The 27,714-nt window shown below is 51.7% G+C and overlaps 1 protein-coding gene across 12 annotated transcripts; it reads right to left on the bottom strand.

Moving 5' to 3' along the window:
• Capn15 (calpain 15) lies at positions 1 to 26,401 on the bottom strand. 12 transcript variants are annotated; one of them, XM_075941436.1, is made up of 14 exons: positions 26,072 to 26,383; positions 16,572 to 16,691; positions 14,712 to 15,000; positions 5,589 to 7,062; positions 4,806 to 5,014; positions 4,521 to 4,704; positions 4,230 to 4,453; positions 3,589 to 3,714; positions 3,354 to 3,506; positions 2,280 to 2,441; positions 1,968 to 2,194; positions 1,696 to 1,862; positions 1,438 to 1,616; positions 1 to 1,364 (listed from the first exon to the last, which is right to left on the bottom strand). In XM_075941436.1, the coding sequence occupies exons 3-14, from the start codon at positions 14,885 to 14,887 to the stop codon at positions 1,187 to 1,189; spliced, it is 3,459 nt and encodes a 1,152-aa protein (XP_075797551.1). In that variant the 5' UTR covers positions 14,888 to 15,000; positions 16,572 to 16,691; positions 26,072 to 26,383; the 3' UTR covers positions 1 to 1,186. The 12 variants fall into 12 exon arrangements, 9 of the variants coding, with proteins under 9 accessions (XP_075797551.1, XP_075797553.1, XP_075797547.1 ...); XM_075941438.1 differs by having other exon boundaries at positions 1,696 to 1,844; positions 26,072 to 26,325; XR_012907051.1 differs by lacking the exon at positions 1,696 to 1,862 and having other exon boundaries at positions 26,072 to 26,401.
• Positions 26,402 to 27,714: the final 1,313 nt, after the last annotated feature.

Below are 27,714 nucleotides of genomic sequence, written 5' to 3'. Positions count from 1 at the left end.
TTACAAAACAAAACGCTTTTATTTGGTCCTTGGAGCCTGAGTGGAAATGGCCTATGGAGTCATCGAACAAGGAAGGGACTGATAGCTGATAAAATAGTCTCTGTGTTCGAAGAGCTGGTCCTATTTACAGGGTTAAAAATATTCACAGCTCAGAGTAAAAGGAGGCCCAGAGGGGAAGGGAATGTTTCTCTAGGTATAAAAACCCTCGCAAGCCCCATGGAGGCAAGGACAGTGGGTGTGCGAGCTGCCCACTGCCTATGGGGCTGCAGGACAGTGGTGGCCAGGTGGGGGGGGGGCCCAGGAAATGACTCAGGCGTCCATGTGACAGATAAGGGCTCTGACAAGCAGCTAGGGGAATGCTGGGCAGGTGGGCAGCTTGGCTCCCTCATCTAGGCGAGGAAGTAGTCACACCTTACATGTGCCTGTGATGGGACTGGGTTGGGGAGTGTCCTTCTTTGTGGACAGACTGAGGCCGAGGGACAGTGCTGATTGTGGCCAGGGAAGCTAAGGACGAAGCGCTTCTCCAGACAGCCGGGCAGGGTCTGGCTCCCAACCTGCCACCCCATCATGGCTTCGATCCTGGAAGGTGCTCCAGGAATTGCATAGTGTTGCAGGAGGGGCAGCTGTCCCCAAGCCCTGGCTGATGGCCACCAGGCATCTGCTTCCTGCAATGCGCCGCTCATGTGTCAAGGCTATCAGGACCCTGCTCACTAGGCAGGGAGCTGGGCTTGGGAACAAACCAAGGGGGGGGAAGCAGCAGATCGGAGCCTCCACAAAGGGTTGCCCAGGCTCTCAAGGCAGGATCATGGCCTCTGAACCCCCAGATCTGGTTCTCTGAACATATATCTAGACTGCCTCTCTACAGCAAGTGACTGCATATTCACAGGGCCTTGGCCACCTGAAGCTGTCCCCAGGGCTCAGGATAGAAGTACTGGAATGAAGCCCACCCGGCTCGAGGTATTCAGCATGGCAGCTGGGAGGCCTGGTGGGGGACTGAGGGTATTTGGAGTGTGGGAGGAGGGGAGGGAGGCCCAGGGGAGGCTGCACCCTGTAGCCGGCGGCTCCCTGGGCAGGGTCCTGAGATTCTGGTTCAAGCATCCTCCATTGGGGGTCTCCCTCATAAAGTGCACGTCAGGGAGGGCAGGTGGGTGGATCTGCATGTAGGCCCTGCCCTAGGGAACTGTAGTCATAGTGGCCGGGGTCCATGGAGACCAGCCACATCAGGTGTGAGTGGGGGGCTGTGGGTACCCCTAGAGGCCGTCCAGTCGCTGAGGAAGGCCTGAGCTGCCTTGCGATGTGCCAGGCGGTGGGTGATAGAGAATCCAGCATTGCCTTCCAGCTGGGACAAGATCACCAGGACCTGCCTGCAGGAAAGGGCCGATGAGGATCAGTGGGAGACCAGGGCCTAGGGTAGGGGAAAAAACAGCAGGTACCCACCTGTGCAGGGGTGGTACACTGTCCTGGGTGCGCAGGCTGCCACGTGTGGATACCACATTGAAGCTGTCGGTGCAATCACATTGCACATGCAGGTAGGACTTGGGGTGCCGGTTCTCCACTACCACGATGAGCCCCGCCCAGCCATGAGTCAGGTAATAGCAGGTCATTCCCTCTCGGCCCTGGGCACAGGCACAGGGTGGGTGGGCCAGGGCTGGTGGTTGCCCACCCGCTGCCCTCCCCCATCAGGACCCCACCCACCTCATGCCGCTCGCCCCGGCTCTCAGTGAGCAGGATGATGGCATCGGCCAGTGTGGTTGGCTGCGCCTCCACCGGCTCCACCATGACCAGCCTGGAGCTGTACACTGCGAGTACGTGGCCGGGTGGCTCGGGGGCACCTCGGGGGACCCCTGTTGAGGGGCTGGAGGCTGTGAGGGGTGTGGATAACGGAGCCAGCAGCTTTCCCGTGGGTGGGCTTTGGGGCTCAGAGGGTGGGAAGGTGGGTATGGGCCTCATCTGGCTGGGGCCCTTACCCTGGGCAGGGGGCCCTGGTGGAGCAGGGTTCCAGTGGTTGAAGGCACAGCACACCACAGCATACTCGCCAGGTTCCAGCATGACATCACAGTTCACAAACTTCTTAACAGCACGTTTGCTGTGGGCCAAGAGGCGGCCCAGGCTCAGGCGGCCACCAGTGCCAAAAGTGGCCCGGAACACCAGGATGCACAGATCCAGGAGGTGGCTGTCCACTGAATCCGAGCGCCTGAGGGCCAGAGATAACAAGCTGCTGCTCATGTGGCCATAGCCATGAGCTTCTAGCTTGGTAAAGTGCTCAACCTGTTGCCTACCTGCTGCCCTCCTGGAAAAGGGCAAACTCCAGGGAGGCACGCTCCAGCACTGTCAGCGCAGTCACACCCACTGGTCCACTGGCAGTGCTTGGGAAACATCCCTGAACCCGTGCCTCCTGCCAATCTGAGTGTACCTTGCAGATGTCCACAGAGTCAAAGTACCTAGACAGTGAGGGAAAGGGGCAGCTGAGCAGAGTGCAGCCCAATGCCCCAGCTCTGGGATGCGGTGCCCACACCACGGCCTCCGCTCTCAGCCTTCAGCACTCACAGCAGTCTCCCTGCTTTACCGTTCCCTTTTAGTTGTTTCCCACCACTCTTTGCCGGCCCTGGGAGTCCCTTAAGCAGAAAGCACTTCTCTAGGCTGTAGCCCTGTTGTGGTTTGCATGTGAAGTATCTGGTCCCTGGCTGGTGGTGCTACTGCAATCAGGAGGGAACTGACCTCATCAGTGGGTGAAGCCATTGATGAGTCCATAGCTGAATGAACAGGCTATCAAGAGGTGGTGCCTGGTTGGAGTAAGGACACTTCCAGGTTCAGGCCTGGTCTTTGAAGGATATGTGTGGCCTCTACCTGTCTGTCTCTGCTTCTTGACGGCAACGAGGTGAGACTTTGCTCTACTATACCCTTCTACCTCACCAGATCTATAGCAAGGGTCAGCTGATCATGTACTGAAATCTTTGAAGCAATGAACAAAGTAAGTTTTATTTTTGAGATGGGGGTCTCATATTGCCCAGGCTGGCCTGAAACTCATTATGTACTTCAGGAACTTGGGACCCTCCTCCCTCAGTTGCTGGAGCGTTGGGATTACAGATGTGTGTGTTAGCATACCTATTCACTCCTGCTTTTAAGCCGTTCTTCTCCAGCATCTGCCACAGTGACAGCAAACTGATATGGTTCCTGAATACCACGGGGTACAGAATGACACACACAAGCCCTGCTTCATATAAACCTAAATTCCTTGGCCAGACCAAGAGCTGCCTTTCAGAGGCCCGCAGAAGCTGGGACACAGACAATCTGCTTATCTAGACCAGATCCCCAAGGATCTGGCCACAGGAAAGGTGAGGGCATCCAGGTACCTGATAAAGTCACTATACTCCATCCAGAAAACACCCTCGCTGCTGCCATGTGGCATGAGCTCAGCTCGCAGGTGCCCTGGCCAGTGTGGCCATTCATCCGACCAGCTGCCATTCCAGGAGAAACGGCCCCAAGGGTTCCGGAGTCGCAGGAGCCTGGAAATCACAGGACTGAGAACCAAGAACCATGTGCTTTGTGCCCATGCACTTGTCCACCCTCAGCCAGTTGGGCCCTTACCTGGAGCCCTGAACATCACGAACATCCAAGATGGAGTAAGCATGGCGGGGGCGCAGACCCAGGCTCTCGTAAGCAGCATCATCTACCTTCATGTTACCTCCCCCACAGGAGGCACCCATGAGAAACCTGTTTGGGCAGAGTGACACTGGCTGATGGAATGGATGGACAACAGGGGAGATGACCCTTCCTGAACATGGGGGTATAGTCTGGGACCCACGTGACACGTGCTTTCTGGATGAGCTCAGCGTGTCTGGGCTACAAGCTGGTTTCTGAAGGCTTGGGCCTGAAATGTGGGCAGTAGTACTGCCCAGGTTCAGGGGAGGCAGGTATTTTGGCATCCTCTTCCAGGACTAGAGCTTCCATAGGTCTTTGGGTTTAGACTCTGCTAGACCAAGGTTCACAACACCAACCTACTCCTCGGGGTCCCTCTGTGAACTCTTGCCTGTCTTTTCCTAAGTGAGAGGTAATGAGATCTGGGCTCTTTCTAGGGTGGCTACCTAGAATGGCTATACTTCTTAGCTATGGCTCGCTAAGCATCTAGTTAGATGCGGCACAGTCAGAGGGCACTGGCCCCACTTCTCCCACCACTCCACTCTTCTCTCCTCCCAATGCCACAGACGATGGCAGTGACCGCCTCTTACCCAGCCTCCTTAGAACTCAGCATTTTGGCCCAGATGAGGTCAGTATCAACAGGCTCTTCTCGGGGGTTAGTGGAGCTGACCTGCAGCGCCAGGCTCTCACAGGGGGCACCGGTGAGTGTGGCCAGGCCTTCAATGGCACGCCCTGCCTGGAGTGCAAAGTAGGAGCCGTGCAGCTTGGCCAGCGCCTTCTCAATGAGGGCCACCCACAGCTGCTTCCGTTGTGCCTGGGGGAGGGATCAGAGTCAGAGGCTGCCTGGCTTTCTGGCCCGGCCTCCCACCTTGTTGTCCCACCTGTGAGAAGAGCAGAAAGCCAGCCTCGTCGCAGGGCAGCATGTCGTCCACAAGCACTGTGGTCCACGTGCCATCCTTGCACAGCCGCACCTGGTAGGCACCCTCTGCACATAGGCTACGTGTAACCATCACCCGCTCCACGAGGTCGGGACGTTCAGCCAGGACTGCCAACGCACTCAGGAACCTGGATGAAGCCAGGCAACTTCACAACATGCCCACAACTGGACCAGTAGCCTCCATCCTCCCCTGAGCCTGCCTGCTCCTGGCAGGAACCTGGAGCCTCACCAGCAGTTCCCCAGCAGGCCCTGTAGGATGTCAGAGGGCCTCAGGGTGTGGAAGACTGACCACGGAGTGCCGTGGTCCCTGAAGACAGAGCAGTTGATTTCGTGGGGCCGCAGCCACTGCTTCACTCGCTGCTGGACGCTGTCGCCCACTGGGAAGCCGACAGATGCAGGCCCGGGGGGGAAGCTGTCATCCACAAAGTTCACACTGTTCTGTAGGGACCATGGCCGGACACTCAGGCTGGGCTGGGCAGCCTCAGGCCCAGAATGATTCCACTCTACCTTTTGGGGGAAAGACCCCACCCTCCCAAGAGAGCTTTAGAAGGTTGGGGTGGGGTTCTTGCATATTATACCGACCTTGGTGCTAGGCAACTCTGAATGGTTTGAAGGGCTCACCATCAGGATGATCCTGAGTGGGCATGTGGACACATGGTCTTCCTGCCCATGACACTGTAGGCCAGTGGCAACCAGGCCACAGTGAGCATGTTAGCCTGGGAGATGGCACAGCTCCAGCTGCTCCTTCAGCTGACCCAAGGGTGAATCCACCCAGAGTTCAGGCTCTGCAGCTCAAATGGAGCACCAGGTATCCCAACCTTGAGCTTTAATGGGGCATGCTGCCCTGTGTTGGACAGCCTCACTGTATCTTCATCTCTCTGTGGGCTTAGACATGGGAGGCCTGGGGGCCTCCTCGGCCTGGGAGCTGAGGGACTGTGACATGAATAGTGGAGGTAAATGTTAGTTACCTTGGGCCAAGCTGCCTCTCAGCCTCAGAAGAGAAGCTCCTTACCTCTCTGCAGAAAGCCACTATGTTCTCCCAGAGTGCCTTGGCCTCGCCCTCGTCTGTCTGCCTCCGCTTCTCCACATGCATGCTCTCCCTGCGCCTCAGGGGTGTAGCCCCCCGGCACTGGGTCACTAGAAGCTGTGGTGTATGGCAGGCTGCACAGTGCTTGGCCCGAGGTGTGTTGATCAGGGTGCAGGCAGGGCAGGCCCACTGGCCCAGGCGATCAGGCAAGAGACGGGCAGCCTTGTGTGCTGAGGGAGCTCGTCCACAGCAGCCGACACAGGGGCCAGGCTTGTCGGCACCACAGTCGGGGCAGTGGGTAGGGGGCTCACTGTGCTCCTGGAAACCATGCAGCTTGGAGCCGCCACATGCTGAACACCTGGGGGCTGTTGTGGGGTTCCTAAGCGTGCACCTGGCACATGACCAGGTGGTGAAGTCAGGACTGGAGGGGCTGGCAGGTGTGTAGCGCACAGTGTCTCCAGCCAGGTCAATGACATCACTGCACGACTCACAGCGGGCAGGACTGCTCTCTGGGGCCTCCTCCTCCAATACACTCAGTCGCTTGCCTGGTAGCAACTCCTTGCCTGACAGCAGCTCAGCTAGGCGGGAGGCCCCAGCTGCAGCTCGTCCAGGGCCCTGTGGGGGCCCTTTGGAGCTTGTGGAGGTCGAGGACTGAGCAGCCTCAGGCACAGGTGGCTGAAGCTGAGGGGGAACCTCCCGGCGGCTTCTGGGCACAGGGTTGTTCTGTAGGGTGGGTGAGAAGGGGCTGAAGGGTGGTACCCTGGGGGGCTCCTGGTCAGTGGAGATGGAACCCTGGCTGGTGGAAGGAGAATCAGCATCAGCACTTTCCCCAGGGAGGATAGGCTGAGATGGAGCAGGAACAACATGGAAGCCAGTAGGGGCCACAACCTCAGGAACCACCAGGGCCTCTGGGGGGATGCGAGGTAATGACAGTTTCCGGGGTCCCCCACAGGCAGAACAAGAGCTGGCCACTGGTGTGTTATGCAGTGTACAGCGCTGGCATGCCCAGCCACTGCCAGGCTCTGCCCCTTCCCGTTCGTCCTCCTGCTCCTTTTCTTCTTCTTCCTCAGAGTGCCCTCTGGCTGGCTCCATGGCTACTAGCCCTGCTGTCCGCACAGGGCCTGCTTCCTCCTTGCAGTTGCCCTTTGGTTCCACCAGTACGGTGGGTGGCTTGGGCAGGACCCCATTGATAATGGGCAGCAGAGGGGCTCCAGGAACGGGCTCTGGGGTAAAGCCACACACTTCGCAAGCCTCTTTGCCTAAAAAGTTCCGGAATGTACAACGTGCACAGGGCCATTTCTGCTCCTCCACGCTGAGCCGCAGGATCTGGTCAAGATCTGGCTTGTGCCTGGGGGCCTCACAGATGGAGCACTGGCGTTGGCCGGCAGGGTTCAGGAAGGTGCAGCGCGCACAGGACCACTCCCCAACTGTGGCCATAGACCCAGGAGAATGCGTGTGGCTGCAAGGGAAGAACCTGATTAGTGTGGCTTCTTTGAGGCCTAAAGTCACAACGATCCATGGGGAGAAGGACACCACTTTTCCATGGAGGGTGACTGGGGCTGAGCTAGATGCCTGACTGGATGTAGAGCCAGCAATATGGAAAGTGTGGTCACCCTGCGGTCAGCAATGTTCTGAGGGATAATGGTTGGGGCAGTCTTCAGTCAAGAACAGCCTAAGCCTTTGCCCATGCACATCCTCAGCTTCCCTCATTCATAGGTGCCAAGGAAGACTCCTTGAGCCCCAGGTCAGGGTGGAATCAGAGCTAAACCTGGGCATTCTGGCCTTTTCCTATGGGCTTAGCACACTCCACACCACTAGGCTTGTAGCAGGGTGGCCATGAGTATTGGGAGGCTTGTGGATCCTTCTTGGAAAGGCTACCTGAGCACAGTGAGGACACACAAAGCAGACACAGCGTGAGCCTGGATGGAGGTGAGGTTATAAGGCTTGCACCTTGCATTATTTTAAGAATTTGACATGCTTCTGGGCTTTGAACAAATAGAATACATGTAGTGCAGTCCCTGGGCTTGGGTGGAGGCGGGTTTCCTGGGCTCCTGGCCTGACTACCTGCTCCCAGGATGGGTCCCTCAGGTGGATGGAAAGGGTGCTGGGCTCCACAACAGGGATGAGCTGAGCTGCAAACACACTTCCACAATACCTATCTGTAGAACTAACCATAGCTGTTCTGCCTCTGGGAAAATCAGTTGCCTTTTACAATGAAGCACGAAGTTATGCTTCTAACCTTTGGTTCAGGAAGAAGGAAAACATTCCTCTTCAGAAAAACAAACAAACAAACCAAATTCTTCCCTCCAAAAGATGACTTGCCTAAGGGCCCAGGGTTGATTCTCATTCCACCTGCCTGTGTAGGTTGGGTAGCCCAGGAGAGACAGGTAGAGGTGCTTAGGCTCCCGTGCAGAAGCTGCTGAGCTGCCCACGGCCTTGCCCACAGTGGGCAAGGCCCAAGTGGACAGAAGGAGCTCTGAGAGCCCTGGAGCAGCAAGTGTGCAGGTGTACCAGGCTCAGGTCAGAGCCTGGAGATCACCAGACCTCTCTCCTCCACTCCTTTCCTTGGAGAGGGCTCATGGTTAAGGACAGAACACAGCGTGCCAGCAGAGAGGATGTCCCCTGACACCTCTCCCATACGAGAGCACTGTTGTCTCCACCTGCACGTCTACTTCATAGCACAAGATGGGCATCCCAGAGGGCCCTGGTGGGCCACAGTGAGTTTGACAGGTTACCTCCCAGGAACCTCCTGAGGTAAGTCAATCCTCATGAAATGTTCCTAGGGGGCTCTCAGGGCATTCTCTGATTCAGCCCTGGGCCACTGACCATACAGACTGAGGAAGGTTGTGATGGCTAAATAATGCTTCCTGTCTACTCGGCTGGATCTGGAATCATACAGAAGACACACCTTGGCAGGATCTTTGAGGGTGCTTCCAGAGAGGTTTAACTGAAGAGGGACGATCCACTCTGTAGTCCAGGCAGGCCTCAAACTTATAAAGAGACTCTTCTATCTTTTCCGAGTACTGGGATTAGCAGCATGTCCCACCACGCCAAGCCCAGAATACCCACTCTGAATATGGACAGCACCATCCCATAGACTGGGATTCCAGGTTAAATGAAAAGGGGGAAAGGAGGGCCATTAAATCTGGTGACCTGAGTTTGACATCTGGGGACCCACATGGTGGATGGAAAGGATCAACTCTCATAAAGTGTCTTCTGGCCTCCACAGGTGAGCCACGGCATGCATGCATGTATACACACAACATACAATAATATGTAAAAAAGGAGAAAGCATGAGCTTCTTTGCTTCTTAGCTGCAGCTGTCTCATGCGCCCATGGCCACGTTCTCCTTGAATAATGGACTGTGTACCCTCTGTGATGGTTTAAATAAAAGTGGCCCAATAGGCTTACATATTTGAATACTTAGATTTTCTGCAAGGCCTCGAGAAGGCACAATGCTATGAAGATAAACTCCAAGATGCAATGAACACCCCATGATGCTGGAAATGCCAGGACCATAGAATGTCTGCTGAGGAAAGCTGCTGGAGTGGAGTGGAGCTGGCTTAAGAGAGCGGCTATGTGTGCTGGAGACAGCACAAGTGGAGAATGGGGTTATTCAAGGCTGTTGGAGTCTAGAGAACGTCACAATAAGCCACAGGTACAGGACACTGAGCTTCTGGGTATGGGTTTGGTCTTCCTTGGCCCTATTTTACTTTGCAATGCCCCATTTCCTCTCTTTTGGAAGGGGTTTTACTTACTCTATGCCATTGTATACTGGAATTATATAAACTTTATAGTTAAGAGACTGACTTGACTGTTGACATGAGCCAGGCGTGGTGGCTATAATTCCAGCACTCAGGAGGCAGAGGCAGGCGATCACTCTCATCCCTCTGAGATATACTGAGTCCCACCGGCAAGGCCCTCTTTTTGATGGAATATGTACCCACAAAAACTGTAAGCTAAAATAAATCCTTGTTTCGTTAAGTGGGTTTTGTCAGGTACTTTGTTATAGCAAGAAGAAAAATGACTAATACAAATTTCAAAAATACTAGGGAGGAAGTTCAGGTGCTCATTCATCTCAGGAAACAGCTGGGATGGCCAGGGTCTGGCCCAGTTGAACCCAAAGCATGGCCATTGACTGGGATGAGAGGAGAAAGAGGAACCACACAGGAAACTCATATAGATGAGCCAAATCAGGAAGACTCCAGCTGTAGCATAGGACAGCTCCAAAGAAACAATGCCTAAAGATCAAACTTGTTCCAGAGGCCAAGCTGTGCATCTTCTGTAACCAGAAAACCTCTCAAGACCAAGGACTCTTAGGGTAATTCTGGTCAGCTGTGTGCTATGAACCTCCCAGGACCCCTACCCTTTACCCTCCTTGGTTCACCTGCTAATGCCCATAGTCCATGACCAGTCCTTTACTGAAAGGCCTGGGAAGGGACCCAGGACTCAAGACCTCAAGTCCATAGGCAAGGCCAAACCACCACAAAAGTCTGTGTAGAGCTGAAGACCCAATAAAATCTGTATACAGAATTTGGCAAAACCTCTGAGAAACTCTCAACACAACAGCGAGAGTGTTGCTAAGCGGCAGAGTGCTTGACTAGCATGAATGAGATATTGGGCTCGACTCCTAGATCCAGAAGTAAAAAGAAATTTAAAAAAGGGGTTTTGCACTTGATTTTCTAGAATTCTCAACACAAATACTCCTAAATCACAGCACATGAGCTCACAGAAGTAGTTCCAACTTTTCAGAACACAGACTTTGTTCTCGACTCCCTGGGCAGTGCAACACTCAGATTTCATGCAAAGGGAGGTGACAGGCTCCAAAGCTACGACAGAGTCTACCTGAGTAACCAGGAAATGAGCACCCAGAGGACCTAGAGGTTGCTGCATCCTGCTGTGGTCTTGGCAAGAAGTCTCTCCCCTCTTAGGAAGGACAGGTTAGCTAATTAGGCCACTAAAAGATGGGATGCCCTTGCTCCACAAAGCAGCAGCTCCACGCCCTACCCTTGCCAGTTTCTTACCCTGTCCTGAGGACCTATGTAAGGGTGAGGGTAGTGTCTCCCTTTTCAGGGAGATGTACCAGGCTGTTTTCCTGGGCTGACTACAGGCTGGCCTGCTCAATTTTTCTGGATGGGTGTGTCCTCCTTACCTCTGTCCCTAGGCAGCCAACGCCTGAATCAACTGTCTACTGATTAATCAGCCAGGTGAGGCTGGATATAAGCAGGGTTCCTATACTGGGCTCTCATTGGTGGAGGAGGGAAATCCACTGTACCTTGATCTCCTGGGCTCAGGTGATGAGTTGCCTTCTTACCCATACAATGGGTGTTACCCAAAAGGAGAATACCACTTCACTGGGGGCGGCAGTCCTGAGAGATATGATGAGGAACTGCTACTTTCTGCCCTATGCTTCTCCCAGTCCACCCAATGTCCTATAAACACTGGGGAAAAGGCTGTCTGTTTCCTATGCTTGTGCTGTGTTACTTCTGTGTGAGTATACACACATACGTGGGGAAGGAGTCCTGAAGGGTGTCCACAGAGTAGTGTCACCTTAGGCTTTCCTGCCACCTGTCTAGTGCAGTAACCCTGTCATGTCCATCCCCTCTCTTCCAGAACATTAACACTGTTTATTTCTGATTCAACTCAGATGCCTGCTGCCTACTTAAGTCCTAAGCCTACTGAGAACTAGTATACACTGGGGATGCCAACTGAGGGGAAGGGCCTGGCAAGAGGCTGAAGTAATAGGAAATAAAGACATCCTCAAGTCTTGGGTCTCTCTCTCCTCTTAATCCCACCTTCTTGCTTAGCTCAGATGAATCTGTCCAGCCAAACAGTTCTGGATGTCTTTAAATTTTTCCTTTCTTCACATAGCCCAAGTTGTATTTGAACTGCTGATCCTGCTTCTGCCTCTAGAGTGTTGGAATTACAGGCACACACTTTCATGCCTGGTCATAGTTCTGGATTTTAAACTCTTGTGATTTATTTATTTTGAGCCAGGGTCTCTCTTTGTAGTCCCAGCTGTCTGTCATGGAACTCATATGTAGACCAGGCTGGCCTCAAACTCAGAGATTCACCTGCCTCAAAATTCTTGTGCTTTAGTTGGGCAGTGGTGGCACACGCCTTTAATCCCAGCACTTGGGAGGCAGAGGTGGGCAGATCTATCTATGTGAGTTTGAAACCACCCTGGTCTACAAAATGAGTTCCTGGATAGGCTCCAAAGCTACATAGAGATCCTGTCTCAAAAACAAAACAAAAAATCTTGTGTTTTGGGGGGCTGGAGAGATGGCTCAGAGGTTAAGAGCACTAGCTGCTCTTCCAGAGGACCTGAGTTCAATCCCCAGCAACCACATGGTGGCTCACAACCATCTGTAATGTGATCTGGTACTGTATCCTGGAAAGTGTATATATATTATATTAAATAAATTTTAAAAAATATTGTGTTTTAAATATACACATATATTAAGCAATATATGTATGTATATGTACCATGCACATGCTGGAGCCCTTAGATGTCAGAAGAGCCATTGGACCCCAGGAGCAGAGTTTCAGGTGGTTAGGAGCCACAATGTGAACTGAACCCAGGTCCCCTGGAAGAGTGGTGAGTGCTCTTAGCCACTGTGCCGCTTTTATAACCTCCCAAATCTTGTGCTTTTACTTCCGCTTTATGAGACAGAGTTTCACTCAGCAGCCTGCCCAGCCTGGAACTCATTATGTGGCCCAGGCTACACCAAACTCTCAGCAATGTTCTTTTGCCTCTTGCCGCAGCTTGCCAAAATCTGCAGCAACAGGGTGTGGTACACAATGCTGAGCAACCCCTCACCCCCAAACTCACTTAAAATTTAAACCTTGAACTTTCATTTACACACATGAACTTAGTAAAATATAAAAGCAGGAGAGCCACCCACCCATGTGACATGTACATGGTGACATTCTCTGTTGGAGCGCTGCTTACTGACACAAGACAGAAAACAAGTGCAGCATACAGCCTTAGCACACAAAGCCACAGTGGGCCTAGACATTCGACTCTTCACAGTTTTTCCTCAGGAGATACACACATACATATACACACATATGAAAACATGAGCTGTTCAACACCAACAGTCATCAGAAAAATGCAAATTAAATCAAGTAAAGCTTCATTGCACACCCTGCAGGATGGTTAGAGTCAAAGACAGATGATAGCAAACATTATCAAAGTCAGGGGACATTGCCAACACTGTTGGTGGAATGTAAGTGGGCCAACCCCCGAGACAGCAGTGTTTCTCAGAATGTTGTGTAAACTCACCACAAACACAGCAGCAGCTCCAGATCAGGGATACACCCAAAACAATTAAACACATGCCCACATAAAACCTTCAGCATGAAAGTTTATAAACGGCATCATCATAAGAGCTAAGTGAGCAGACAAGCCAAACGTAGCTTATTCCTACAACAGAAGACCACAGAAGCATGCAAAGATGGAAGTCCATGCTGCAATGGGGATGAACCTTAGGGACAGTCTGCTGAGTGAAAGCAGCCAGTCAGACATGTGGTCACATGTGAAATCTCTAGAAAAGGTAAACCTACAAACAGGAAGCAGGTTAGTGGCTACCTGGGGCCAGAGCAGGGACGGAAAGACCACAAACAGAATCTCGTTCAGGTGCAAACTAACTCATAAGGGTTTGTACAAAGCTATGAACTGGTTGAAAATGATCCGTACATACATTGAGAGCAGGTGAATTTGATGGTGTGTGGAGCTTTATGTCAACTTGATACAAGCTGGAGTCATTCTGGAAGAGAGCTCCTCAATTAGAAAATACCCCACTATCTGGCCTGTGGGCATTTCTGTGGTGCATTTTCGTGATTGATGATAGATGTAGGAGAGCCCAGCTTACTGTGGGCAGTGCCACCCTTGAACTGGTGGTCCTGAATGCTATAAGGCAAGCTGAGAAAGCCACAAGGAGCAACCCAGCAAGCAGCACTTCTCTATGGCTTCTGCATCAGCTCCTGCCTCCAGGTTTCCACCCTGAGTTCCCTCAATGACAGACAGTGCTGTGGAACTGTAAGCTAAAATAAATTCTTCCCTCCCCTAGTTGATTTTGATCAATGGTGTTTTATCATGGCAATAGAAAAACTAAGACAGTGTATAAGTCATATTCTAATAAAACTGCTTAACAGAGTTAAAACTTGTATTAGAGATACTGCCTGGAGCATCCTGAGTACTAAGGGCAGGGAGGCACTGTGATGCCTTCACACATATGAGAAACTGCACCATCTCCACTTCCTTGAAGATCCTTGCTATAGTGCCGCTTGTCCTGTCTCTCTGGACCTTGAATTTCCAGTGGTTGACTCTCCCAACCAGTAGAGTGACTCAGATCTACAGACTCATTTGGTCTCAGTACCTCCTTCCAGCATCTCCTAAAGGTCACTTGTCTGCCAGCTCAGAAGGCAGTCTCCTGTCTGTGCTCTATGCCCAGCTAACTTCCTATGCCCGACAGATGGGTGAGTGAGCTGTTTGTGGAAGTCACAGCCATGCACTTCTCTGAGTAAAGAAAAGATCAGAGTGTTACCTGGGTTCTTTAGAACAGAGCAGGTCTGCAACCTGAGGTGGAACCCTGGCTATATAGGGAGTGCCAGATATCCTTCCTTTAAAAATGACATGCAAGCAGGTAAAGGCTGTGGTTCCCCACAGCCAGACTGGCATCCCTAGAGACAGCCATTCTGGAGCATAGGTACCACAGGCTGGGAAAGGGGAGCAGTGCTCAGTTCTGACAACTGTGTGAAACAAGTCAGCACTCTTAGTACATGCTAGCTACAAGGGCTGAAGTTATCAGCCTCCAAGGCAGGGGTCTCCAGACAGCCTTCATAGGAATTCAGAAGACCATGGGCAGGTACTGCTCAACAGTGGATATAGCAGAACCTCAGGCAAGGGAAAGCCTCAGACTCGTCAGCCAAGAGCAGCAATAACCCCAGATCAGATAGCTCCTGCACCTTTAGGGGAAATGAGTTGACAGAGAACACTGATAAACAGAGACCCCTGTTCTGAGCAAGCATCTGTGTCAAGGAGGGACACACTGAAAAAGTCTCCTGCCTAAGACCCCTCAGGGTTGCCCCTCCCCACCTTCTTACCTTCGGGCCCGGGGACGTGGGTGCTGTCTGGTGACCAGAGCACTTCCCCAGACAGTCTCCCCAGGTCCGCTCCTACACCAGCCAGCTGCTGCCGGGGGCCCTGGGTAGGGTGGCCCCCCAGGGAAGCCGTGGTCTGACTCCGTCTCGGCAGCCAAGGAGGAGGCGGAGCTCCCCATGGCCCCCCTGACAGTGGCCACGTAGAGAGCCGGGCCTGGTCACCTCTGGCCGGTGGCACGCGAACGGAAGCATGGAGAGAGGAGAATGCCCACACCGGAGAAAGGGCAGCCGGCTGGTCAGTGACACAACAACAAAAATAAACAGAATAAAAAGAGAGAAGAAACAGTGTGATTCACACAGATGAAACTCTAGGCCCTGGGAGAGTTTCCCAGTATGCCAAGCAGCCTGGGGTACACGAGGGGAAAGTGAGGTTCAGGGACCTGGGCATGACTTTAAAGTTTTCAGCACTGTAGAGTACATCCTATAGACAAGCCCCACAAGGGAATATAGGCCAAAGACCAAAGGTCAGCACCAAATGGAGCTGCAGCTCCCTGACTTGAGGCATATTAGGGTTTCAGGTTATCACCCTAACCTGAAAAACCCACCGTCCTCTCAAACCAGTCTCTAGTCTTCCATCAGAACAGTTTGCCTTACCACAGAAGAGACTATCAAGGGGACATTTAGCCCACAGGAAAGGAAAAACAATGAAGGAGCAGAGGGCACAGCAAGATGGCCCTTGAAGAGCTAAGAGGTCAGGGCCAAACTGTGCCTTTAGAAGGGCAGCCGCTGACTGTCTAAACACCCTCACCAGGCAAACCCTAGACCTGGAGAATGCCAGGGAACTCGAGAAACTGTCCATGACCGGGAGGAAGAGGGTAGATTTTTGTGCTGCAGGGAAAGCCAGTTTATACCTATTGGCAGTTGGGGAGACCAACACACACAGGGTGACTGGGTCTGTGTGTGTGTGTGTGTCCCCTCTTTGGGCACTAGGTTAAGGTGTCTGGATACGTAGACCATACACTTGTCCTGGTTTTAGCAGTTCCTACCCCTGGCTCCCCTACCACCCACTGACAGCACTTTCTCTGGCTTCTGAGTAAGCCTCTATAATACTGACTCTGGTATTAGGGTATAGATGAGGGGAGGCTGATATAAGGAGCCAAGAGACACACCTAAAGTACTATGGGACCAAGGGACAGGCCCACATGACATGTAACAGCCTGTGTAGTACTTCTGAGAGTCAGCACTTGACACCTGAGAAGACCACCAGCATCAAGCCCAAACCCTCTCCAACACACCCAGGCATGGGGTCAGGTAGTCCTGCAACCTCTCACCATGAGGTTGCAGTTAGAACCAGCTGTTTCTCCCATGAAGTAGTGTTTCCCAGCTACCTTCTGAGTTAGCATGTAAGGGACTGCTTTTGCCAAGGGACTGGCCCTATTGGCTTGGTGACCCTGTGATATTTGAAAGCTTTGAATTCATAGTTTGGAATGGCTAGAAAACAAGCCAGGTAGTTGTGGTGCACGCTTTTAATTCCAACACCTGGAAGGAAGAGGCAGTGGATTTCTGTGAGTTCAAAGCTAGCCTGGCTTACAGTTGTTTTAACACCCGCAACCCCCCTCCCCCCCAAAAAAAGAATGAAAGGGTATGAGAAATGAAACTTATGCGAGCTAAAATGTCACACATTCCCTTTTTCTGAAGACAGGGTCTCATTATGCAGCCCAGATTGCATTTCCACTCAGGGTCCTTCTGCCTCTGCCTCCCAAGTACTGTGACTACAAGTGTAAGCTACCATGTCAGGCTTGAAATTCACATTTCAGTGTCTACAAATGGTTTGGCTAGACAAGGCTGTGCTCATTTACTTACATGCTGTCTGTGGCTTCTCTCAGAGATTACACAGCACAAGACACCGCAAATGTTCCTAAGTGTTCCTTTACCGAGGGCTGGCCAGCCCAGATCAGACGGTATAGTACAGGTTCATGATTCCTGCAAGCCACACAAAAGAGGCACAAAACGAAGAGAAGGCTGGAGATCTGGCCAGAAGCCACAGTGAAGGAATTTCCAAAATCATCTTCTGACTTCCACATGTGTGCACATGTTCTCTGGCCTAGTAATAATAATAATAATATAAAAAGCTAAAAAAAAAATAACAGGTGGAACTGGGTATGTTCAGACCTGTAATCCAGTACTAGGGAAGCTGAAGAAGAAATCAAGATTTCTAGGACAGTCTGGGGTACATGCTGAAACTCTGTCACAAAAATGAACAAACAGGGAGCTTGAGAGATGATGGTTCAATGGTTAAGAGTACTTTGTTGCTATTGCAGAGGACCTGAGTTGGGATTCCCAGATGTTTTAAAACCATCTATAATTCCAGTTCTAGGGGATCTGACATGCTGTTCTGACATCTATGAGTACCAGTCACACATGTGATTCACATACATACATGTAGGCAAAACATTCATATATATAAATAAATCTTTAAAAAACCCACAAAACAACGAAAACAACGATCAGATAAAAAGATTTCAGCATATTTTGTGTAACCTAACATATCTAGAATGCTGTCCTTTCAGTATGAAATTATCACAAATGACATTACTGAGTTACTAAGTATCCCTTTTTTGGTCAAGGTGCTTCTCCTGACTCCCTAGCCCACTTAGGGTGTTACTAAGTAACCTTAGCTAATCTTCAACTCTTACTGCCTCTGATTGTTTTCACATAGGGTCTTACAATGTATCCTAAACTGGGAGTAAACTCCCAATTCAATTCTCCTGCCTCAGTTTGCTGAGTACTAAAATTATAGGCATGACCATGGCACTTGGCCCTGATCAAGATCTTTAGATTGTTTTCTAGCTCGACAAAGACATGTCACTTCCTGGGACTGAGCAGCCATGTGTGCTGTTGCTCTGCATGGGTATTAGTGAACTGTTGGTATTGGTGACAGGATTCTGTTCTGGTGCCCAGCAACACATGCTCTGTCCACCAGTCCCACATTACAATGGTCACCCAGTGCACCTGCCTCTCCTGTGGTTGTCAGCGCTGGAACAATCCCCCAAACTGACAAGCCCTGGCAATACAGGAGACTCCTGTGAGAAATGCACCCCAGAATTTCTGATGCTCCTCTCTCATATTCAAACCCTGAGCAGGTAAGAGGGAGAGAAGAGTGTTGGGAGCTGGAGATGCCCATGGGGCAGAAACTGCTTACAATAGGGTCCTGAGGTGATCTACTGCCAACACTGGGCCTTGCCACATTCACTGTGAAAGCATGCACCAGACTCATGGGCTGCCTACCTGCTTCTCCAGAAGATATGAGAGTTCTGCATGGGCTTGAGTGCTGCTTGCCCCACAGCTCCTGTAGTTCCCACCTATCCCTCTTTTCATCCTGTCCAGGGACTATCCTCCTCCTGTCTTTGTGCTTGCTCACTGGGGATGCCTTGAGCATAGGATCTCTTGAAAAGGTAGGGACAGCACATTCTTTTTTTGCTAAGTGTGCAGAGCAAAGAAGAAAGGTAGGCAGGAAGAGCAATGCTCTCAGTTCTCCATGCTACAAAGTCCCAACCATATCCACTGTGAAGATGGAGAGAGTCCCTTGGTGTGTGGAGGAGCTTCTTGACTAAAGGCCACCTAAAAGATGCTAGCAGTCTTAGTACTCCCTTACACCCCAACACACACACCAGAGAGCAGTTGGCTACTAGTTCTTTGTTGGCCTAGGGGGCCCTTTTACCTCAAGAGGCCGGCATCAGTATTTCTCATGTATCCCAAGCTAGCCTAAAACACTATGTAGCCAAGGACGTTCTTCCACTCCTGATCCTCCTGCCACAGTCTCCCAAGTATAGGATTATAAGAATGTGTCACCACACCCAACTGTACACGTGTGCTTCTTGAAACCCACCTTCCTTCTGCAGGCCTTTTGCCCAGCACCTTCTGTAGACCTGGTGGTTGTTAACTCTACATGTATGGTAGACAGCTGTATACAAGGTTCTACATGCCTTCCTTCTGGGTTCTGACAACTGCACTCAGGGACCTTTGAAAGGGTAGAAGGGGAATCCAGTAGCAGCCCTAGCTAGAGAGTGTTGGCTGTTTCTCTGGCTTGGCCAAACCTCTATAGAAGCAATTATCACACCCAGGCCACTTTGCCAGGGACACTGGGACCTCCCCTTTGAGGGAAGGAGGCTGGCCCCTCCCAGGTCTCTTCCATCTAGGCCAGAGCACACCAATATAATTAGCATGTGGTGACAGGCAGGGACACGGAAGAATGCCAACACAGGTGGATCCAGTTTTTGTTCACATTCTGGCTGCCTAGGCTGTACTCAAAGAGAACAGGAAGGTGAAGAGAGTATGGCCCCCACTATAGGTGGCAAGCCTGAGCCACCCCAAGGGCTGTCTTCTCTGACAGGATTTGCTGGTGGACAAAGCCCCCTCTCTTGAAAGCACTTCACTTGCACCTCCTTTTACTCCAGTTTGTGTGCTTAGCAAACACCCTTTGACCTCTGCTGCAGGTCAGGCTGTCTTAGGAGGCTGGACACAGCAAATAGCGATTCTCAGAGATCCTACCCCAGACGCTGTCTCGCTGCTACATGACTTAAGTGTAACCACATCAGTCTCCAACAAGAGGCAGAAGGGGCAGGGTGGACTAAGGGCCATAAGATTTGAGAGATAGGGTCACCCATCTTATCAGCCCTAGGGCTTATGCCTTTCCCACTTCAAAACAAATCAGTCAGTTCCTCCCTTATTTGCATTTGGGAACTGTTCTACTTTTAAATGGGACAGTGGCCTAGATCAGGCCTCAAGGAAGCAAGGAAGTGGGGCTGTCACTGTTCTGAAAGCCAAAGTGTTAATTATCAAGGTGGATTAGCATGTCCCCAGCCTTGGTCTGAGATGTTCTCTGCACATGCTGAGGGCAGCTGGAGAAGACCACCAGGACAAGCACGAGAAGACAGGATGATGCCTCCATGGATTCTGTACAGAACCACACAGGGTGTACTCTCTACATCAATAGCTTCTTTCTGTTGTCCCCAGCTCCACCTTCAGCTCTGAGGATCCTCTGAGAGAAGGTGTTGGTCATGACAGTACATCCCAGGTAGGCCAGGCCCACAGTTCTTCCTCACGGGAGCTTAGGGCTGGAGGTTGGGTGGGGACCATTGTGGCTTTCAAAAGCCATGAGACCTGCTGGGCGGTGGCGCACGCCTTTAATCCCAGCACTTGGGAGGCAGAGGCAGGCGGATCTCTGGGAGTTTGAGGCCAGCCTGGTCTACAAGAGCTAGTTCCAGGACAGGCTCCAAAACCACAGAGAAACCCTGTCTCGAAAAACCAAAAAAAAAAAAAAAAAAAAAAAAAAAAGCCATGAGACCTAAGGGCTGCAAACCCACCGTCCCACCGTGAGGGTCCCTTAGTAGAGTCTGTCTTTTTGCCCCACATTAAAACAGCCAAGTCAGTATTTCCTGCCCAGAGCTCCCAAGGACTTGTGGGATACCTCATTCTCAGGACAATCTGGGGGGATATCACTAAGTCAAGGCCAGGGAGACCTTGTGTTTCAAGGGTTCTTGGTATAGGAAGTACAATGTCTCCCTGTCTCCCCATTTAAGAGTGCCCTGAGCACAGTACTCAACCTCAGTAAAATAAGAATAGAATGGGTTCTCACACCAACTGAGTAGAAACCTATCACACAAGCTCTTCCTCTTGGTAATTTTACAAAGGGCCACCTTCTCCCATTCTAACTGCAGTAACCCCAATATCATTACTCGTCTCTTGAGACAGTGCATGGCAAGACAGAACTTGAGTGCTAGCCGCACCTGGCAACAATAGCTATCCACCATCCCTTAGCGTTGTACCTACCAGGGCAGGAGGCAGTCAGTTCAGCTGTGAAACCAAGACCAAACCACTGCTGGGAAGCAACTCAGCGGATATCAAGGCCGGCTCCAGAGGAAATGGCCTGGGGACAGGAAGTGAATCCTCCTCAAGAAACTAGGCTGGGATCTACCCCAGGGGAGGACACAACCCTGTGAGAACTGGCTGAACAGCATTCCCTGAAAACAGGCAGAGTGCCTCCACAGAAATGGACCACCCTCTGCTCTTGGAGCCTCTTTTTGGCCAAGACACCACACACAAGAATTCCAGGTGGGAGTCCCTGACAGGCCATAGGCAGACATCTCAGGTGGTACACCCAAGAGGGTATGAGGCCCAGGAGAGCCTCATACCAAACCCCACAAGCACAGCTCTCCCAAAACAGTTTCTGTAAAGCCAGAGAGCCCGGCTGGCAGGGCAGAGGGCTGGTCACCAGAGAACACTGGCCCAGAGAAAGGGGCTCTGCACTCCCACCTCTGCAGCTCCATCAAACAAGCACGATGCCTCATAACTAGCTCACCTGAGGCCACGCAGATGACAAAATGTCAGTGTGTCCAACTTTTGAACAGGCTGCCACTGCAGCACTCACCAAGACAGCACGCTCCTCCTATCAGGGTTTGGACTCTGGCCCAAGAATGCCAAATGCAGCCTTTGGGATTATCCGCACGAGCAAAGTCCTGCAAATGAGTCTTGATTGGCCGCGTGGTTCAGGCCCTGCCCTCTTCACACTGCTATGGCCAGAGCCTCTATTTACTGCCCCACCTAAGCATGTGCTGCCTAGGCACTCCTTCCCTTTAAAAGTTGTGTCTGTTCCCTAGCCAGAGACCACAGGAGACAACATGGTCTGCTGGCTCTTTACTGCCACTGCCACAGGAACCAACCTGTCCATGGCAAACAGGCTGTGGCACTGGTAGGACAACAGAGGGGGTTATTCAAGATCCTCTCCTGATGTTCCTCAACTTGGCTCTGCCCCTGGGTAGAGTTCATCGTCAGGGCCACAGATCAGTAGTAGCTGGCAAGGAAGCCTAGGCTGTCTAGGTACTGCCAGGGAACTGTGCCCAGATTGGGGCAGGGCTCAGGGGAACAGCAGAGTGTCACCAGGATTCCCTGGACTCAGGTCCTGGCACTGTTCAGTCACTCCAACTGCCAATGGGTAACCACTGTTTCAAGCTGCAAAGCTCTGCTCTTCTCGGCACCTGCTCACTATGGCAGATGTTGCCATGCAGGCAGGATACTCATGTGTCCTCATCCTGCACTTCCTTTCTGGGCCACTGCAACCTCCTCTACTCTCTTAGCCACTGCCTTCTCATATGCGTAATACTAGAGACAGTGGCCATCACCCTTCACCTGCACACAACAGAAAGGGTGCGGGCTGAACTCAGAAAGTGAACCAGAGATTCTACTGAAAATGAAAAACCCACCTAAGGGCCAAGAGTAGGATAAAGACTTAGGTAGAAGGGTGCTGTCTTAAAGCCTCTCACTCCCCTGAATGGAAGCCAGAACACATCACAAGGTAGTTCTTAACCTTGAGTTTGAGATATTTTTTCCATTTTTGCCAAGTACTTCCTGGTCTCCAGCTCATAAGCAACTGAGAGTGGAGTTGGACGTAGCTGTACACACAAGCACTCCAGAGCAGGGGACTCTGAATTCAAGGCCAGCCTGGTCTACAGAGTGAATCCTGAACAGTCAGGGCTACACAGAGTCTCTCACCCCCCCCACCCCCCACTCTCTCTAGGCTGGACCTCAGAACAGCAGTGGGGCCTCCAGCTGCAGGCCTGTTCAGAACAAATGAGACACACCAATCCTGCTGAGGTGAACTATAGCAGTTCTTGAGGCTGGGGCAAGGCTAGTCTGAGACATCTACAGCTGACCCTGCTGCCTCCTAGACAGGGAAACGGTCCCTGAACGGCCTTCTTTCTGTGTTTCTGGAGTTGCATACCACCTTCCCTATACACTATGAAAAGGGAAATTATGTTTTTCAAAATGTTGCCAGGAAAAGAAAGGATTTCAGTTTTTGGTTCATAAGTTCAGTGTTGTTTGCTGTGGAATACAATTTTAAAAAAGAAGGTAGAAGGTAGCCTGGTGGCCTTGCCATCAGCAGAACAAGAATCCTAAGACACTCAAGCTCATTGCTGGCTCCAAAAGGAGACAGGAGCACTAGGGGGCCATAGCACGTCTGGCAGCACTTCTTTCCCCAGTAGCTCTGGCCTTTCCACATCTGCATAAAAGCAGGCGCTCCAAAAGCTGTACAACTCATTGATTTTTCCATCAAATGGTGTATGGTCAGCAAGATTAAGAAAGGGACAGAAAGTCTGGAAGTTCTTTATATCTAAAGGGCAACTTTTTAAGAACCCTGGAGGAGGGCATGGGAGCAACTTCTGCAGCAAAGAGTACTCCACAGCTTTCCCATCCTATTAGCAGCGGCACGGCTGCACCTTGACATTTTCAAACGGCAACTATCAACATGCGTTTCTTCCACTATCCCAAAGCTCTGCCCAAGCCCATCCTCCAGCTTAGCCACCAGGGAAGTGGGGAAAGCAGTATCAGGGAAGCAGGAGGCCATGGCTATGCATTTGGCAATAAAAGAGAGTTGAGGCCAATGCATATATTCCCCTTGGTTTCCTAACATGGAGACTTGAGCAAACCTGCCCTGGTGCCTGGTGCATCCTTAGAGAGAGTTGGCTCATCACTGGCTTCCCATACGGCAGCTTGTGCAGAAGAATACAAAGAACAGTGAGACCGTTCAGCACCTTAGAGCCCCACACTATTACTCCTGTATCTCCACACTGTGGTAGAGAACGTCTGTCTGACCAGCCTGGGAAGCAACACGTTGCCCACATCAAGATGTTCTTTGGTCCCCTGGCCGCAAGGTTTCACATGGTTATGCCATGACTCACAAAGTGGCAATCATGTGGCTAAGCAGGTTTTCAAGCACAGCCTCAACCCTCAGCCTCCTCTGTAAGTGACACTTACACAGGGTCATAGGCTGCTAAGTTCCTTCTCAGACTGAGAAACAAAATGAGGCCAGGTCCCTGTTTCCACATGAGACTACATGCTGCCCTTTTAGATAAGGAGAGCTCTTCAACCTTAGAAGTCAATTGACCTGGGGCTGGAGAGATGGCTCAACAGTTAAGAGCACTGGCTGCCTTTCCAGAGGACCCGGTTCAAATACTCCCAGCACCCACATGGCAGCTCACAACTGTCTGTAACTCAGTTTGGATCAGGAATCTAACACCGTCACACCAATGTGCTTAAAATTATATATATATATATATATATATATATATATATATATATATATATAAAGTCAATTGACCTAAGGCTACCAATGATCAGCAGCCAACTGAGGATGTTTATTGGCTACCTGCTCAGGGTAGGGCTGGACTGAGTTGGGTACCAGGACCTTCTAAGAAATAACATACACGACTTGAGAAGGGGAGACTCAGGAAGTTGGGGTGCCCCCGGTAGACCTCTCAGGATAAACCAGAATGGTATCAGACGTATAAGGGTCAAATGGCTCCAGACAGCCAAGACATACCAGAAATGTGGAAAGGTCAAATGGCGGAGAGCATCCAGCCTGAGGGGTTAGGAGACTAGGAACATCTGGAACCAGGAGCACATGCATTTCAGGATGCTCTTGCTTGTCAGGTGACATAGCCAGTATGAAGTGGGGACCAGGCAAGAGATGCACAGCCAGGAAAAAAACAAAACAATCCACACCCCTGGGGAGGGGGAGGGGGAGAGACAGGAAGTGTCATTTTCCAGGCTTGAGCTCAGAGCCTTAAGACCATAGCTGTGTTTTTCACATTCTGCCTCCCAGGCCAGGCAGTGAGGACCCCAGGATAAACCAATGTGACAAGTTACTGGTGATCTTGGCTTTCTGTATTTTTTTTTCCAAAGAGTTCAACATCTTTTTATCTACCGCTTTTTTCTATTTTTTTTTTTTTTTAATTTTGCTCTCTCAGCCCCAGCCATTGTCTAGGGGAGTGAGAGGCAGCGCTGACCTTAGAGAGCACATGTCTGGACAAAGAACTACTCTACCTTCCTCAGGCTCTGAACTGATCACCTCATCAACAGCACACACACGGAGGGCTCTTAGAGCACCAAAAAAGGCTCTTCTCTTAAGTACCACCGGTGAAAATGTGGAAGGAAAAAGGGGTTCAGAGACTCAGAACTCCACCTACCCCTACCTTGACAACTGCTGTCCTCTAGCCTCAGTTTCCTCAACTGTAAAATGGGGCTTACCTGTTTGACCCCAAGGCCCGGATAATGTACAATAGGGGCCAGGAAGGCTTGGGAGTAGACAAAACCTGACAGTCAGAACCAGGGCAAAGTCTGGATCCAAGGATGGAGAGCAAAGAACCCATTTCTTCTGGAGGCCAAGCTGAGGCTTCTACCCAGATGTGGGGTCAGGGCCTGGCTCCTCCTGCTCTCAGATACCATGGCCAGCAGAGGTTTTGATTGGTAAGTGTCCCCATAAAGCTGAACAGTATCTGGAGCCATGGATCCAGCAAGGCTTAAATCTGCCTTCTTTGAGCTCACTGACCTGTTTGCCATTCAAACAGTTCCTGGGATTCTCAGATGCTGGGAAAGAAATAGGAGCATCACTCTGGAGCAGAAGACCACAAAGGAAGTAGGATCAACTACCTCATGGAAACAAGGTTGCTGTTCAACAAGACACAATTGTCCTATTCTACAGAACTGTGGTCCTGAGGACATCCCTGACAGCCAGACTCTGGAAGCAGAGAGAAACTCAGAGGCAAGTTCCAGACTGAGACAAGGGAACTGCCACTGGAGGAGCAGAACTCAAGTTCCTTACTAAGGAGAGGTTCTTCCTGATGCGGGTATTGCTGACCTACAGTGCCAGCCCCAAATGCCCACGAAGGTTCTCAGGTTCTCGGCCTGGGTGTTTAGGGTCCTGAAGCTCGGGAAGGTATCCTGTTTTAGAGTCTAGGTGTTTCACGGTCCTGTTACTGGTGTCTAGTAACAAACTGCAGGGACCCTGAGAGCCAGCGCAGCAAGGGCCATCTAGCCACACAAACGGGTTCCCAGATCAGACCTAGAAGGGCCCCCTTTCCAGACAACAAAAAGAAAATCCCGCAGCTGTCAAGGGGCCACTCTGTAACTTTCCCAGCCTACTGACAGGCCCACAAAAACAGAAGGAAGTGTGGGATGGGAGGGCACACAGGACGCCCTACGCGCTACTCTGTCGCCCCAGGTAGCTGCAGATTTCTTCAGGCAGAGCCCCCACTACATACACCTTCGCACAGAGTGGGCCAACGCTGCTTAGTCCCAGACAAGAGGGCACTCAAGGACAGGCAGGCACAGAGGGTCGCCTGCGTCTGAGGTTCCTGGGCTGGCCTCGAGTGACCCACACGACCAGCCCTTCCCTCTCACCCACGAGCTTGCCACAAACCAGGCTGTTGCTCCCAAGGCAAACACAGAGTATCCGGGCTCATGCCCCGAGGCCGAGCTCTATGAGTCCCTAGGCCGGCTGGCCCGCCGCCTACCATGGAACTCACCTTAGCGAGCCGGCGGCGCCTTCTCAGCGCTCGCGGTCGGGCTAGGCGGGCGCGGCCCTGGTGCCGGCCCTCAAACGGTTGACCCACAACTTCAACCGGAGGGCACTAAGGCCCCCTTTACGCCAGCCGCGATGCTCCGCCGGCTTAGCGCGTTTCGGCCCCGAAGCTCTAGTCTCGGCCCGGCAACCTTACGCCGCCTCCGTAGCGCCCGCTGTCCCGCCCGGCCCACCCGGTACGCCTTACGCCTTCTCCGTAGCGTGGCGCCCAGCCGGGGCCCGCGGCTACGGCGCGTTGGGGGCGCACGCGGCACTGGAATTGCGCCGGAACTACGGCTCCCACAGGGCAAAGCGACGCCGCTCAAGGCACGCCGGGAGTTATAGTCCATGGACGGTTATAGTCCCTGCCCTCTTTCCCTGAGATCTCGTCCTCCCCACGATTCAGGTAGTAGTCCCACGCCAGTTTAATGAGGCGCGTTGGATCCGGGGAGATAATGGACTACAGCTCCCAAGATGCTCTGCGAGGGACCGCTGGGCAAAGCTCGGGTGGCGGTCTTCGCCGCCTGAGCCTCACGGCGCCTGGGGGCAATGTTGATAGTCTCGGTCACGGTTGTACAAGGTCTGAGGAGGTAATCTGCGGCGCTGGGTCTGAAGGTGATCCAGCCCAGCCTGGCTGTGTGAAGTGCTCTCCACATCTCCCAACCCATTCAGTGACTTCTGGCTTCTGTCCCAGTGATCTGAAGCAGTAATCGTGCTGGACCTACTTTCGTGGGCCAGATAGGCACATCTCTTTTCCTAGAGGAACACTGGCATCTAATTGAGACATCTTCCCAGGTCCTAGGAGTGATGTTCACAAGAAGCCCCAAGGTATTTCCCTTTAGGGCCCTTTGGCTACCAGAACTGAATTACTCCTAGCCACTTGTCCTTTGTAACCCAAAGATGCCCTAAGAATCAGGCTGCAGAGCTGAACGTACATAGCAAAGGGAAACAAAGAAGTCCCTGGGATGTTCTGCACTCTGGATATTGTATGAGAGATTGGGTGACATTTGCCCCAGGACCCAGAAAGCCTGAGCCTAGCTCAGTAGGGCCTACAGGTACTTAGTCATGTTTCTGGGAAATCATTTATGCTCTAGAAGTCAGCAAGCTAAAGAGAGGCCATTGAACTCAAGATGCTGTGTGGGGACACCTGTCCAATGTGGGAGACATCACATTCTGGCAACAATGGAGCAGAATCTGGCGTCTGAGCACTCCAAGAGAAGCAGTGGGGTTGAACCCCCTGACAGGGTGCTTGAAGTTACTGCTAACTCAGCAATGAGCAGTCACTCTATGGCCTCCTCAGTGAGTCAGGCATTATGATAAGAAGATAGACAAGGGGCAAGATGGATCATTCATCCAGAAGCCTGACTAGACTGACATCAGTAGGTGAGCCTCATGGTTGAGTCAGAGGAATGGCTAGGCGGATCCAGGACAAACTCTGCAGCATCTCTGGTCACTATGGATCATCCTTAGTGCATGATCACACAGCAGACTTTGGAGCATCCCAGTTTGTTGGCTGAGCCCTGATCTATGCTAGTGTAGTATGGGCCAGAAGATAGAACCCTGGTGAGTGGTTAGACAACAGACAGCTTGTCAGAGTCAAGAAGGGCA

The sequence above is a fragment of the Microtus pennsylvanicus genome, chromosome 11, assembly GCF_037038515.1.
Source record: "Microtus pennsylvanicus isolate mMicPen1 chromosome 11, mMicPen1.hap1, whole genome shotgun sequence".
NCBI classification, from domain to species: Eukaryota; Metazoa; Chordata; class Mammalia; order Rodentia; family Cricetidae; genus Microtus; species Microtus pennsylvanicus.
The sequence above is the reverse complement of the archived record's forward strand: the minus strand, read 5'-3'. Positions and strand labels throughout refer to the sequence as shown.

Excerpts from the sequence above, each read along its gene's own strand:
- Capn15 (XM_075941432.1), bottom strand. The coding sequence starts at position 14,887 with ATGGGGAGCTCCGCCTCCTCCTTGGCTGCCGAGACGGAGTCAGACCAC. Across the intron at positions 4,705-4,805 it reads GGCCTGCTGGGGAACTGCTG|GTTCCTGAGTGCGTTGGCAG; the intron begins GTGAGGCTCCAG and ends GGCTTCATCCAG. Across the intron at positions 2,442-3,353 it reads GAGTATAGTGACTTTATCAG|GTACTTTGACTCTGTGGACA; the intron begins GTACCTGGATGC and ends CTCACTGTCTAG.